Source organism: Myotis lucifugus, unplaced genomic scaffold (genome assembly GCF_000147115.1).
Source record: "Myotis lucifugus unplaced genomic scaffold, Myoluc2.0 scaffold_1751, whole genome shotgun sequence".
In the NCBI taxonomy this organism is placed as follows: domain Eukaryota; kingdom Metazoa; phylum Chordata; class Mammalia; order Chiroptera; family Vespertilionidae; genus Myotis; species Myotis lucifugus.
In genome coordinates, this window is record NW_005872799.1 from 27,393 (window position 1) to 40,708 (window position 13,316).

Genomic DNA, 13,316 nt, shown 5'->3' on the forward strand with positions numbered 1-13,316 from the left:
AATGTTACTAGAGGCCGAGTGCACAAAAATTTGTGCACTCAAGGGCCCCTCTGTCCGGCCTATGCCTCTTGCAGTGTGGGACCCCTTGGAGGATGTCCACTCCAGTGGGGACCCTCACCCCATGGAGGTTTGGCCAGCCTTGGTGAGGGGCTGATGGCTGTTTTCAGGCTGCCCACACCCCCTTCAGGGTGGGGGTCCCCACTGGGATGCCTGACCAATCTGGGTGAAGGGCTGAGGGCCATTTTTACGCTGGCCAAGCACCCTGGCGACGTAAGCTCCCAGCCTCTCCTTTTTTTCTTTTTGCCTTTTTTTATTCTGGGATTTATTTACCTTCTATAATTGAAACTCTGTTGCCTTTAGCGGAGGCCTGTGGAAAGCTTGGCTTCCTCCATCGCCAGAGCAACCCACTCCTGCTCCTCCAGCTCTGTGGCCACGGCTGGCTGAAAGCAGGTATCTGGGGTTTGTTTACCTTCTATAATTGAAACTTTGTCGCTTACAGTGGAGCTCAGAGCCAGGCCGCGACAGGCGGAAAAACTTGGCTTCCTCCATCAGTGGGGAAAGCAAGCCTCCTGCTCCCTCCAGTTCCATGGCTTCCGGCCGCCATCTTGGTTGGGTTTATTTGCATATAGTTGCTCTGATTGGCTGGTGGGTGTTACTTAAGGCATAGCAAAAGCACAGTCAATTTGCATGTTAGTCTTTTATTAGTATAGGACTAGAGGCCCAATGTATGAAAATTCGTATAAGAGTAAGCCTTCCTTCCCCTGGCTGCTGACACCAGCTTTCCTCTGGCACCCAGGACCTGGGCTTCCCTGGCAGTCCCAGCTTCATCCAGACATCTGTTCTAATGAGCATATTATGCGTTTATTATTATAGATTATTATTATAGATACAGTGGGGCCTTGACTTACGAGTTTAATTCATTCTGAGACTGAGCTCATTAAGGAGCTCATTAACTCAAATTACTGTGTCAACTCAAAGCAAAAAATCAGCCGAGAGACAGCTGGTATCTCAAAAAGCTCGTTAGTTGGGACACTCGTAAGTCAAGGCCCCACTGTATGGTCTTTAAAGAGGTAGTTAAGATACAATAAGGTCACTGTGTGGGACTTCATCCAATCAGACTGCTGTCCTTATAAGATGCGATCAGGACACAGACACAGAGGGGCAATCACGTGAGGACACAGGGAGAAGACAGCATCTTCATGCTAAAGAAAGAGGCCTCAGGAGAAACCAGCCCTGCCCACACCCTAACATCAGGACACAAAGGGCATCTCTTATTTCCCGTTACAGGCTTCCCCAACAGCAAAGAGCTGATCAGACGGTTCAGCAATGGACGGGCCTGCCTTCACTGACTCATTCCAGTGTCACTAGGTGAACACTCTATACTTTGCCTTTTGCTGAGCAGACTCTTCTGCAGGTTCTTAGAAGGTAAAAAGTACAGAAGGTAGATATTCTCCTCCACTAATGACTCCAATACAGTTAGACTCTGCCAAGTTGAGAAAGGAGTTTCTGTGATTTCTGTGCACGCCCCCCAACCCCCCAGCAAATTTTGATCCTTTGCCTATTTAAGTCTGAACTAAACCACTAGCAATGGTCCTAGTGCCTATGCCAGTGATGCTCCCCGGCCCTGGCCACCCTTAGTGATGCAGCAGAGGGTGGCACAAAGCTGGTGCCTAGGCCCTGCCCTCAGAGCTCCACTTAAGGACAGCAGGGTCTGGACATCAAGACTCTAAAGACTCCCAAGTGACCCCATGGGTAAGCAAGCGGCAGTGTCGAGAACTGCTGATCGTGGTCAGAAGAGAAAAGGCTCACTGACGAACTTCACAACGATCAGATGCGAGTCAGTCCAGCAGCTTAGTAATACCACACCAGCTTGCCACTTTAATTTTAAAATGTAGGGTATTGCCCTAGCAGGTTTGGCTCAGTGGATAGAGAGTCAGCCTGTGGACTGAAGGGTCCTGGGTTCAATTTCAGTCAAGGGCATATGCTCAGGTTGCGGGCTTCATCCCCAATAGGGGGTGTGCAGGAGGCAGCTGATCAGTGATTCTCTCTCATCATTGATCTTTCTCTCTCTCTCTTTCCCTCTTCATTCCTCTCTGAAATCAATAAAAATATATCCTATCTAATAATAGACAAAGATGCAAATTGACTGCATCGTCGCTATGCCCACCATTGGCTAATCAGAGTGATATGCAAATTAACCACCAACAAAGATGTGGCTAATTTGCATATACCCCTTGGGAGCGAAGACTGAAGACACCATAGAAGGAAGCCAAGCAATGGAGCCGAGGTAGCAGCGATAGGCAGGAGAGAAGCGGAGAGAAAGGCGGGGTAAGAGCAGCAGAGACATGCAGGGGTGGAGCTGCAGAGATGGGCCGGTAGGACTAGCAGAGGGGGGCAGGGTAGGAATGGTAGAGACTGGCGGTGTAGGAGCGGCAGAGACTTGTGGGGTAGGAATGGCAGAGAAGTGAGCCAAGCCCTATTCTTGCAGGAATCTTCCTGCAATGGGCTTCTAGTTTAAAATAAATAAATAAATAAATGAATAAGTAAATAAATAAATAAATAAATAAATAAAATGTAGGGTATTAGCCCTTTAGACTTTTGAGCAGAGTGTATTTTAGGTAAAAGAGTTAATACGAGTTGAAGGGTTTCACACATAAGCACCAGCAGACACCAGCTACCATGGGGACTTCTCTCTTGCTCTAGATCTTAGAGCCCAGGCGACTGTGTGTGGAAGCTACTGACTCGGTGGTCCTGGCCTTCCCAAGGGGTAAGGATACTCACGTGCCTCTGTGGTTTGAAAAGCATGGACGAGCTGGGAGATGGTCCTTCCTAGTTCCACCTGTGCAGGAAACAGTAAAATAATCTCCTTCAGCCCCTGAAGAAATGCGGCCTCACAACAACAAGCAACACACTCAGCGGTCCACCCGTCATGAGACAGGCTTCACTGGCTGCTTCAGCCCAGTGTGCGTGAGGTCTGCAAGCTACATCCCTGATGCGAAGGGCTTCCCTCTACAGCTGGGGCCAGCAGAACCTTGCAACAGGGCAGTCACTGCCCTCATGATCCGGCTGAGCCCTGAGCAACAGAGGTTGGTCATCAAAGGCAAGAATAAGAGAAGGCAGGCCAGAGCAGGGTGCCTCAGGACATGCAGCCACCTGAACAGCAGAAAGAGGGAGCCAACCAGCCCTAGTAGGTTTGGCTTAGTGAATAGAGCTTTGGCATGCGGACTGAAGGGTCCCAGGTTTGATTCTGATAAAGGGCACAAGCCTGGGTTGCCGGCTTGACCCCCAGGAGGGGGTGTGCAGGAGGCAGCTCATCAATGATTCTCTCTGATCATTAATGTCTCTATCTCTCTTCCTCTCTAAAATCCATAAAAATATTTTTAAAATAATAATAAAAAGAGGGAGCCAACCACACCCCTGTTGGGGGTCTTACTCACTGTCTGCCTGTGTCACTGGCCAAGCAGCACTCGGTGCATTTGCTAAATGGATAATTCCAGAGCCTTCCCTGAGACTCTAGTTTAGAGGAATGGAATACAGTGCAGGATTCTGCACTTTCAATACTGCCCCCCACCCAGGGGATCTTGAAGAAGAGTAAGCAGTTCATATTCTAATAAACACTGTTTTACAAAGGCTACCATTTTAGGGCAATGAAACTACTCTGTAAGACACCATCGTGATGAATACATGTCATTATACATTTGTCCAAACCACAGACCATACCCCAGGGGTGAACCCTCAGGTGAATTATGGACTGAGGATAACGATGATGTGTCAAGTGTTAGTTCATCGATTATAACAAATGTACCATCTAGTGGGCGATGTTGGTAACAAAGGCAGCTGTGCATGTGGGGGGGGGGGGGCAGGAGATAACGGGAAACTTCTGTACCTTCCTCTCAGTTTTTCTGTAAATTAAAACTGCTCTAAAAATAATTTTCTTTTTAAGGAAAGACAAGTTGAAAAGGCTTCAGGAGAAATTTGTGTCTCAGAGGACTTAGACCCCTCCCTTGGTTTCCATCGTTCAGGGCTGTTTGTGATCTCTCACAAACTCGACAGACAACCCAGGCTTCACCCGGGCGCTGACTTGCACTGATGAGCACCTGTGTGGCTATGGTGCTCAACTCAACAAAAATAAGACCCTCTCTAATAAAGGTCCTCACCTTCCTGCCATTAATAAATCTCTCTATATATAAGCCCAAGTGACAGTTATGAGTGGACCACTGGCCGGTAGCTATGACGCGCACTGACCACCAGGGGGTTGGTCAATGTGCTGCCACAGCCAACTTCCCACAGTCCCTCCACCTGTCAGACAGCCCAATTGCCCCCCCCCCCCCAGGCTGAGGGACCGCACCCATGCACAAATTTGTGCACCAGGCCTCTAGTAAATAAATAAATAAATAAATAAATAAATAAATAAAGGCCAAAGAAAAAAATAAAAAAGCTGTAAACTTCGCCCAGAGTCAACCACATGCCCATCTGTCCTCCCACTGAGACTGCTGCTCCAGCTCCTTCTGCCTTCCCGTATGCTCACCTGGAGGAGTGGCTTGTCCTGCATCCACATGCAATAAAACAGTCCTTTCCACACCTTCAGCAGCTCGTCATGAGTGAAACCACCTGCACCAAAACAGCAACATTCAGACTAAGTGGACCCCAGCCTTTTAGTACCAGGGACCAAGGGACCTTCCCTCTCCTCTCAGACATCCTCCTAACTTGGAACCCACTGGACCTGGGCCTGCAGGGACTCCCCCAGGCAACTGCCATTTCATCCTTTCAATAAAAACTGAGAATCTCCAAGCATCAGGCACTGTACGTTTTTGGAGATTCAAAACTGAGTGAGTCACTACCTCCTGAGTTGGATGGTGGCTGGCTATCTTAGGGTGATAATTCATCCAGCGTCACACTTGGGGTTTGTGCACTTTTCTGCATTACACTTCAAATTTCAAAAGAAAAGGTTAAGTCATCGGGCTAGCACGGGATGAAGACAAATAAAATCACTCAAAATATTGACTGAGTTCCTGTGTCTGGCACTGTGTTCAGTGAGCAGTGGTTCTCAGACCTGAGCGCCAGTGTTAGAATCACTTGGGGGCTTCCTAACACAGGGATCACGGACCCTAAGGCCAGTTTCTGATCCATCAAGGCTGGGATGAGAACAAGAAACTGCCTTTCCAACAAAGGTCCCCGCTATGTTGCCTTTCCCGAGGGGGTGCCGCACTTTGAGAACCGCGGTTACACAGACCAGTTAACAAGTATGTTCTCTGCTCTCGCGGAGCGCACGCTACAGTGAAACTCAAATGACAACCCAACAATTACACAAGGCGCATTACTGACAAGTGACAAATGCCGCGGGGAGGGGCAGTGGAAATACCCCCGTAGGTGCGCCAGACCACGTGGGTCGGAGGCCACAGAGCCGGGTCCGCCCCGCCTCCGCAGCCCCCAGTCCCGCCGGGCCGCACAGCGCCCCCACCCGGCAGGCCCAGTCCCCGAGGCGGCCCCACAGGCCACGCGCCAACATGCAGCCCGCTGAGTCCTGGCCACGATGTATTTCCGGAGCTTCCTCACCGCCCGGTCCCGGGTCACCTGCTCGTTCCCCGCCAGGCGCTGCACCAGCTGGATCTCAGGGGGCAGTTGCACCCGCGGAAACATGGCGATCAACACTGAGAGACCCAGGTACCAAGGACAGCGCCGCTGCGCTTCGCCTCGACGCGCTGTCTGACTACTGGCGCCTGGGAGGACCTCTCCCCGGCCTCACGTCATCGCCCCGTAGTGGCCGGACACCGCAATGACAGCTCTAAACAGCTGTAATTAAAAGATCACTGAACCTGTGCCCCCCTTTCAGTGGGGCGGTAGTTTAACCTGGTTGATGACAGAGGTTTTTTAACAAAGAAAGCCAGCGAGCACAGATAGAAGGAAATGGAAGGATTGGAGAAAACCCTGTGCAGCCCCCAGTGAATCTTTGATTCAGGGCGAAAGTCATCAGAAAATGGCACAAGGGCTAAAGAAAGGTGGTCCAAGCTATCAGTCTCTGCCCCAAATGGCCGGCCACTTGGGGGGGGGGGGGCTCTCCCACGCAGCAGCCGCACCTGTGGGCAGTCAAACCTGACCCTCATCCAGCCTTCAGGGCTGCACCCCAGCTGCCAGGACACAGGAAGGCTGAGCAGGGTGCACAAGAAGACAGTCACGACCCTAGTCTGGGACAGTTCGCAAGACAACCGTCCTGATATCATCACAGAGTTAAAGTCATGGATGAAGGAGGGAATGAACGCCTATATAAAGGAGGGGATATACTCCTTTACATATTTGCATATACAAATCTTGATTGGATCCTGGTGCAAAGAAAAAGCTCTATGTCATTTGGGGGTCAATTGGGAAAGCTTGCATATGGACTGGATGTTGGATTATAGTGCAAAATAATTGTTTATTTTCTTAGGTGTGACAATGTAGTGTTTATGTTCATGCAGAATGGACTCAGCAGATTTTTTCTGTAAAGGGCCACATGTCAGGAACCCCAAGCCTGTTGATCTACTGGGCTACGAAGATGGAGGGCTATGATCTATTATGGCAAAGGGACACAAAGCAAATCAGCACAGGAAAAGGTCATACAGAGGGAGTCCATGAGACACAGGGAGGAGGCTTGCAGGCCACACTTACCTCCCCAGCAAGGAGCTGCGACAACACGTGTAAGAGGTCGACTACCAGGAAGCAAAATGGAGAAGCACCCACTTCCTTTACATTAGTGACTACAGGATAGTTAACATTTACAGTAAGTAGAGATGGTATGTGGGCATCAGCATAACTGGTGCCAATGTGGCTATGCCTCCAAGGGGTTTGGAAAAGAAATTCACCCTGACTTGTCAAAGGTATCTTATCCTAGATGCATAAGAACAATGGGCAGGGCTGTATACGGTAAAGATTGGCCTTTCACTAAGGAAGCTATAAGCCAGGGGTGGGCAACCTTTTTGTGAGTGCGTGCCAAAACCGGCAAAATCTCTGACTCAAAATTCTCCTGCGTGCCAACCCTAATTTTTTGAGAACATGTTACACCTCCTTGGTATCTCTTAAGGTGTATGTATGTGAAGAACCTTGAGGAAATAATAAAATTCATTCAAGTGACACAAACACAGTATATGATGATGAAAAATACATTTATATTTTATTTATTTATTTTCTTTTTTTTTAGTGCCCTTGACCAGAATTGAACCTCGGACCCTTCAGTCTGCAGGCCGACGCTCTATCACTGAGCCAAACCATTCAGGGCCATTTATTTTTTAATGTATGCATGTACACTGATAGTCCGACAGAAAACTTTATGACTCCCTTTGATATTATCAGTGGGACCTTTGCTGCTGCATCACTGATGACAGAGATTTTACATCAGGTTTATATTTCATGACATTCAGAGGAATGCATGAGCTACTACTTTCATCCATCAGGCTACTCCTATTATGAGACTTAACAAAATTCATCACTGAGAACAAAGATTCACAAGCATATGTGGATGAAACCAAAACACTGGTCGGATCTAGGGAGAGAGGGAGAGTTAAGGCAGAGGCATAGAAATTACTCTTCCCCTCTCTCGTCTATCCATGTCTATGGTCTTTAAGATAACTTGTTATGTAAAATTATTTATTTATCTAAGATGCACCTACACTGAATTTATCTGAAAAATAAAAAAGTCGGCCCTAGACGGTTTGGCTCGGTGGATAGAGCATCAGCCTGCGGACTGAAGGGTCCCAGGTTCAATTCCGGTCAAGGGCATGTACCTTGGTTGTGGGCACATCACCAGTGGGGAGTGTGCAGGAGGCAGCTGACTGATGTTTCTCTCTCATCGATGTTTCTAACTCTCTATCTCTCTCCCTTCCTCTCTGTAAAAAATCAATAAAATATATATTTTTTAAAAAAGTCGATTAAAGAAAAAATTGTTAATGGAAGATTATAACAGAGGGTTTCTCGTGCCAGCAAAAGTTATTGGCATGCCATGTTTGGCACACGTGCCTGGGGTTGCCTACCCCTGCTATAGGCCTAGGATGTGATTACCTGCATGACCTGCCCAACTACGTATTTATGAAGGAATCACCTTTGTGGTTACTTTCAGGCTCACCAAGCAGCGCCCAGAGCCTGTCAGGTCTGCTATGTAGCCCCTTTTTCACTCATTCAGTCATTGAATTATGACTGAATTGTAGGGGTCTCTCCTTCCCTTCCACACCTGTCCTCCCACCCTTCCTTGAATTACAAACCAGGCTCTTCCCTGGCAAGTACCGGAAAAGCTGGCCTCTCCCGCTTACCTGCTCATGGGCCACTCCCATTGGGGTTCTGCACGGAGCCCTACAGAAGGCAAGGCTGGGCCTGCTCCTGCAGTCAGCACCCTGTGGTGGGAGAGGCCCAGAATCCCCTGAGGTGCAGCCCTGGAGTGGGGGAGGGGTGTAGCTGGAATGCCACTCCCACCCCAACATGAGGCCCTGGGAGGCATCACATCACTGGACTCCTTTGTGCCTCCTCTGCTCACACACGTCAGCCCTTCTCTTTGTCCCTGGATCACACACTGGTGACATCCAGAGTGGCTGATGCAAGGTGGGTGCTGGACCAGGTCTTGCAGATGAGAAGTGCAAAGCAGTCCAATGCACTGGGGAGTGAGGCCAGGCAGGCCTGGTCCTGGACTCCAAGGTGCCCTGGCAGTCTCTGTTCCCAGCTACTTCTGGAGCCCAGTGGGCACAGACGTCTCTACCCACTGCTCTTGGGGACTCTCAGGCCCAGCTCCCACTCACCTCTGGGTCTCTCCCACCTGGAACCTGCCCTGCAGGGGGTGTGGCAGGGAAGGTCATAGCTTCCAGAGCTCAGGCCCGGGGTGTGGGTTTGCAGCTTCACAGGGAGGAGGACAAATCACAGGAAGAGGGAAGAGCAGATGTTTGGTAACCAGCTGTCTGCCCTGCCATGCAGCTGAGTCTCAGATTAAAAAAAGTTCTCTCTGATCTTTGCTCTCTTTCTGGACCAGGCTCCCTACCCAAATGATTTAATATAATCATTTTATTTTTGTTCCCCCCTTTATTTTAGAGAGAGGAGGGGAGAGGGAGAGCAAGAGAGAAACAACGTGAGAGAGAAACATTGATCAGTTGTCTCCAGTTTAGGGCCCCAGGGGGATATGGAACCCGCAGTTGAACCCACGACCCTTTGGTGCACAGGAGAAAGCTGCAAAGGACTGAGCCACCCCGGCCAGGGCCTTCCCTGAATGCCATGAAGGGAGAGGTGGAAGTTCTCCCCACCCCATGGCTGGGTCTTGATCGCCCTCTGCTCAACATAATCAACAAGCGAAAGTGGCACATTTTGGAGGCGCTCAGAGCTGGATACCTCCCCCGCGTGTCTCCGCGGCCAGTAAGACCAACACCAAACAGGGAACAAGCACTGCAGCTCATGCCAGTGGTTCCCAGGCGGCGCCCTCGGCAAGTACCAGGTTGTGCAAGACGCCCGTCACTCGCCCAGCTCCCCCAGCCCTACCCTACTTGTTTCTCCCACCCCACCCCACCCCACCCCACCCCGAACCGGTGTTAGTGTCCCGCCCCTCCCACCGTACCGCCCTCCCTGCGCACCTGAGCCCTGGACTTACGACAGAGGGCGGTGCTCTCAGTTATAACCCTCGCTCTGCCTTCGCTGCTATTCTCACTCGCAGGCCGGCCATTGCTCTGTGGCCGCTGCTCTTCCCGTCTGTGCCTGCTGCTCCGTGCCCGCTGCTCCGCCATGAGCGCTCCCGTGCCGACACTTGGTGGGCCCTCCGAAGTTAAGCGTGCCACAGCCGAGATCCAGGCCATCGCCGACAAGGTAGGCGGCCAGGTCCCCCTGAGCCCGGGTCCGGTCCCGCCCTGTCCGCAGAGGGGCAGCGCCCGCCGGGACGCGGAGGGTATTGACGCTGGGACAGGGACCCTGGGCCTCGGCTTCTAGAGGGAAGGGCCTGGTATGCTTGTCCTGGGGCGGTTCCGGTCAGTGAAGCTGGGGAAGGGTCTGCAGGGGTCCTAACTTCTGCCCTGCCTTATTCCAGTGCTCCTTGTGCAAGTAAAACAAAAACAGACACCAGGCTGGGATGCAGAGGCAGAGCCTGGTTCAGACCCTGGGCAGCGCTTGACTCCTGTGCCTCAGTTTCCTCGTCTGTAAAGTGGGCATCACTGGGGGGCCTTCACCGAAGGTTATGGGGAAGGTGGGATGGTGGAGCCACAGGAAGGCTCAGGTTCTGAGAAGACACAAAGTCCAACAAACCTGCTGCTTCCCTAACCACATTCAGCTCTATGGCCCCTTGAGTGTGGCTCTTCCTAAGCCTTAGGAGTACCCTAATTAAGTTGATAACAATGTACCTACCTATATATTTTATGTTTAAAAAATTTGGCTCTCAAAAGAAATTTCAATCGTTGTACTGTTGATATTTGGCTCTGTTGACTAATGAGATGGTCTAAACTTTAGACCATCTGACCACAGTAAAGGACGGTGAGTCCGTCCCATGAGACTTTGAAAATGAGGAGTCTGTAGGGACGGCGTGGTGAGCCAGTTGGGTGAGGTTCCTCTCCCATGCGGCTCCGGAGCCCAGCCTCTCCTGAGGTTCCCGGGTCCCAGGCCTAAGGAATTCCTCACTTGCTGCGTGAACTGTGAATGCCCATCAGCTCGCGCAGGAGAGAGGAGTTGCTGCCTTGGGCTCCCTGATGTGGTGCTGGTCACTTGAAAGTGACAAGTAAGGGGGTGGTCACCATGGCCGCTGGGAGGCAGTTCTTAAGGGCGGGGCTTTGCCTGTGGCTCTTAGAGGACAGAGCAGGGACATCCTCTCGCTGCCTCAGGTACTGACTCCTCCCCCAGCTCTCTGGGCTGCAGGTGTGGAGGACAGAGGTTAGAAGGATGTCAAAGTCCCAAATTCTGGCTCAGCCTCCTCAAGTAGTGCCCACCAGTCCCGACCTTGGCCTTCCCTGGCCCTCTGCAGTCTCCTGGCCCCTTGAGGGTGGTAACTGGCAACTTCCTCCCCATCCCCAGGCCTTTCCTGCTCCCCTTGGCTCTAGTTCAGCCCGTCTTTCCACCGGTCCACAGTACTATCAGTGACCTGTCACCACGGGCAGTGCCTGGAGGCTGCCACATGCCCAGTCCCATTGCCTGCATTTGGGTCTTCTCACCATTCCTGCTTTCCTGCCTCCACTCCTGAAACAGGCCAAGAGGGAGGCCATTCCTTCCCAGACGCCCGTGTGCGTTTGTGTGTGTCACTCATCCCCACAGGCTTGTCCACCTTCTGCAGGGTCAGATCCCTGCGGACCAAACATGGCACCTTGCATGACAGGTAAGCACTGAGACACAGGTAGGCCTGCAGTGAGAATCCTGCCCGCCGCATGCAGAGGGCAGAGGAGCGGCAGGAGGGGCCTGCCTTCTCCCTTCCTGACCCTCCCTCCTGTCCTTAGCTGCTGACTCCATTCACCTCCATTTTTATCCCTGGTTAGGGCTCCTCCCTGAAGGTGCAGGCAGGCCACATGCCTGATGCCGGCCACAGGTTTGACAGGCTTGGTCCTGCATTGCAAGGAATAATCTGTAAAGGGTGGCGTTAAGGGGTCAGTTTGTAACATTTGACATGAGGCCGCAGCTCCCGTGTCAGTCACTCTTGCAGGAAGGAAGACACTGAGTTCCCCTCTCTCCTGCCCCCTAGGTGAAGTCCCAGCTGGAGGAGAAGGAAAACAAGAAGTACCCCACTTTCAAGGCCACGGAGTACATGAGCCAGGTGGTCGCGGGGACTAACTACTTCATCAAGGTGGAGTGTCCACTACAGGGGTGCTCATGCAGATGTGGGGAGATGGGGGACTTACTGGGGCTAGGACAGGGGTGGGAAGAGGGTTCCTGTAGCCTTGGCTGGTGTGGCTCAATAGATAGAGCATCAGCTTACACACCAAAGGGCCTCATGTTTGATTTCTGGTCAAGGGCGGGTACCTGGGTTGCAGTTTGGATCCCTGGCTACAGTTGGGGTACATGAAGGAGGCAATCAGTCGAGTATCTCTCCCTCTTTCTTTCTCTCTAAAAAATCAATAAAAATGTTTTTAAAATAATAAAATAAAATGAGTGCATGCACTCCTGCAGGCCTCCATGGAGGAGAGGACTGAGCCTTTCGGGCAACTAAGGGCTCTGAGGATAGGATGTAGCGTGCCAGGGGTGCTGGCTGGGGTGATGGGCATCTGATAAGCCCGAAAGAGGAAGATGGGAATGTCACCACCCTAGTGGCTGATGCCCTGAAGCAGTGGTTCTCAACCTTCTGGCCCTTTAAGTACAGTTCCTCATGTTGTGATCCAACCATAAAATTATTTTCGTTGGTACTTCATAACTGTAATGTTGCTACTGTTATGAATCATAATGTAAATATATGATATGCAGGATGGTCTTAGGGCAACACCTGTGAAAGGGTCGTTTGACCACCAAAGGGGTCGCCACCCAGAGGTTGAGAATCGCTGCCCTGAAGGGACTCGGCCTCCAGGCTCTCAGGGCCTTTTCACACAGTCCCCCAGGCACAGGGACGTGGGGTCAGAGGCAGCACCTGCCCCCCTCACTCGACTCTCTTTGCAGGTTCAAGTTGCAGATGATGACTTCGTGCACCTTCGAGTGTTTGAAAGTCTCCCTCATGAAAACAAGGCTTTGGCCTTGAGCAATTATCAGACCAACAAGACCAAGCAGGATGAGCTGGCCTATTTCTAGTTCTGGATTTTGAACTGAACCTTCACCACGTGGTTCTGTCACGTGTTTGCGTGTCGGGGTCAGAAATGAACGCCGTCTCTATGCTGTGCCACTTTCGCTGGAGGGGCTGCTCTGCACCAATCTGGTGTCTCTGCTTCTGACTTTAACAGCGTATTTTCCTCCCAACCAATGATCTTAACTAAATTGCTTTCCAAGAGGGCTTAGATGATCCCTAAATAAATACATTTTTAAGTTTTTGCACATTTCCTCCTTTGCTGTGGGTTTTTCTTCATCTGAAACCATAACCACCAACAGACGTGTTTACAAAGGTCTTTCATGGCCACCCACCGGACCTGAGACCCTCCACCTGAGGAGGAGAGCCCAGCGGGGTGGCCCCAGGTCCCAGCCAGTGGGTGGTCGACCCGGGACCCTAGGAGTCGCTCCAACAACAGCTCTGCACTCTGCTGCCTGGACTCTGCATCCTGTCTCCAGGCCTCGGTTGCCCCCGTAAGTAAAAGGATGCGAGTAAACCCGGTTCTAGACCATGAGTTCCAGATGTGCTCAGTCACACTGTTTCCGTAGCAGCAATGACATGGCAGGGACCAAAGTGTTGTGCAAACCTGCTGCACAGCTGCTCAGAACCGGCA

General features: G+C 51.3%; 2 protein-coding genes across 3 annotated transcripts in view; one reads left to right on the forward strand and one right to left on the reverse strand.

Moving 5' to 3' along the window:
- LOC106695588 (ribosomal RNA processing protein 1 homolog A-like) overlaps nucleotides 1–5,640 on the reverse strand; it is a 14,980-nt gene extending 9,340 nt beyond the window's left edge. Inside the window, exons 1-4 of one of the 2 annotated variants that reach the window (XM_014450121.2) lie at nucleotides 5,508–5,640; nucleotides 4,529–4,611; nucleotides 2,782–2,839; nucleotides 1,342–1,483 (exon numbers count right to left, since the gene is read on the reverse strand). In XM_014450121.2, coding sequence (XP_014305607.1) covers nucleotides 1,419–1,483; nucleotides 2,782–2,839; nucleotides 4,529–4,611; nucleotides 5,508–5,640 — 339 coding nt within the window. In that variant the 3' untranslated portion in view covers nucleotides 1,342–1,418. Of the gene's footprint in view, nucleotides 1–1,341; nucleotides 1,484–2,781; nucleotides 2,840–4,528; nucleotides 4,612–5,507 lie in introns of those variants that run through there. The other variant, XR_002827571.1, reaches the window with a different exon arrangement.
- A 3,985-nt stretch (nucleotides 5,641–9,625) lies between these two features.
- Nucleotides 9,626–12,935, forward strand: LOC102435724 (cystatin-B-like). The gene is made up of 3 exons (XM_006108096.3): nucleotides 9,626–9,807; nucleotides 11,657–11,758; nucleotides 12,562–12,935. Exons 1-3 carry the CDS (start codon nucleotides 9,727–9,729, stop codon nucleotides 12,688–12,690), a joined length of 312 nt encoding a protein of 103 aa, XP_006108158.1. The 5' UTR covers nucleotides 9,626–9,726; the 3' UTR covers nucleotides 12,691–12,935.
- The last annotated feature ends 381 nt before the right edge of the window (nucleotides 12,936–13,316 follow it).

Bases quoted from the DNA above. Each gene is read 5' to 3' on its own strand.
- LOC102435724 (XM_006108096.3), top strand. From the start codon at position 9,727: ATGAGCGCTCCCGTGCCGACACTTGGTGGGCCCTCCGAAGTTAAGCGT. The intron at 9,808-11,656 runs GTAGGCGGCCAG...CCTGCCCCCTAG, and splicing joins TCCAGGCCATCGCCGACAAG to GTGAAGTCCCAGCTGGAGGA. The intron at 11,759-12,561 runs GTGGAGTGTCCA...CTCTCTTTGCAG, and splicing joins GGACTAACTACTTCATCAAG to GTTCAAGTTGCAGATGATGA.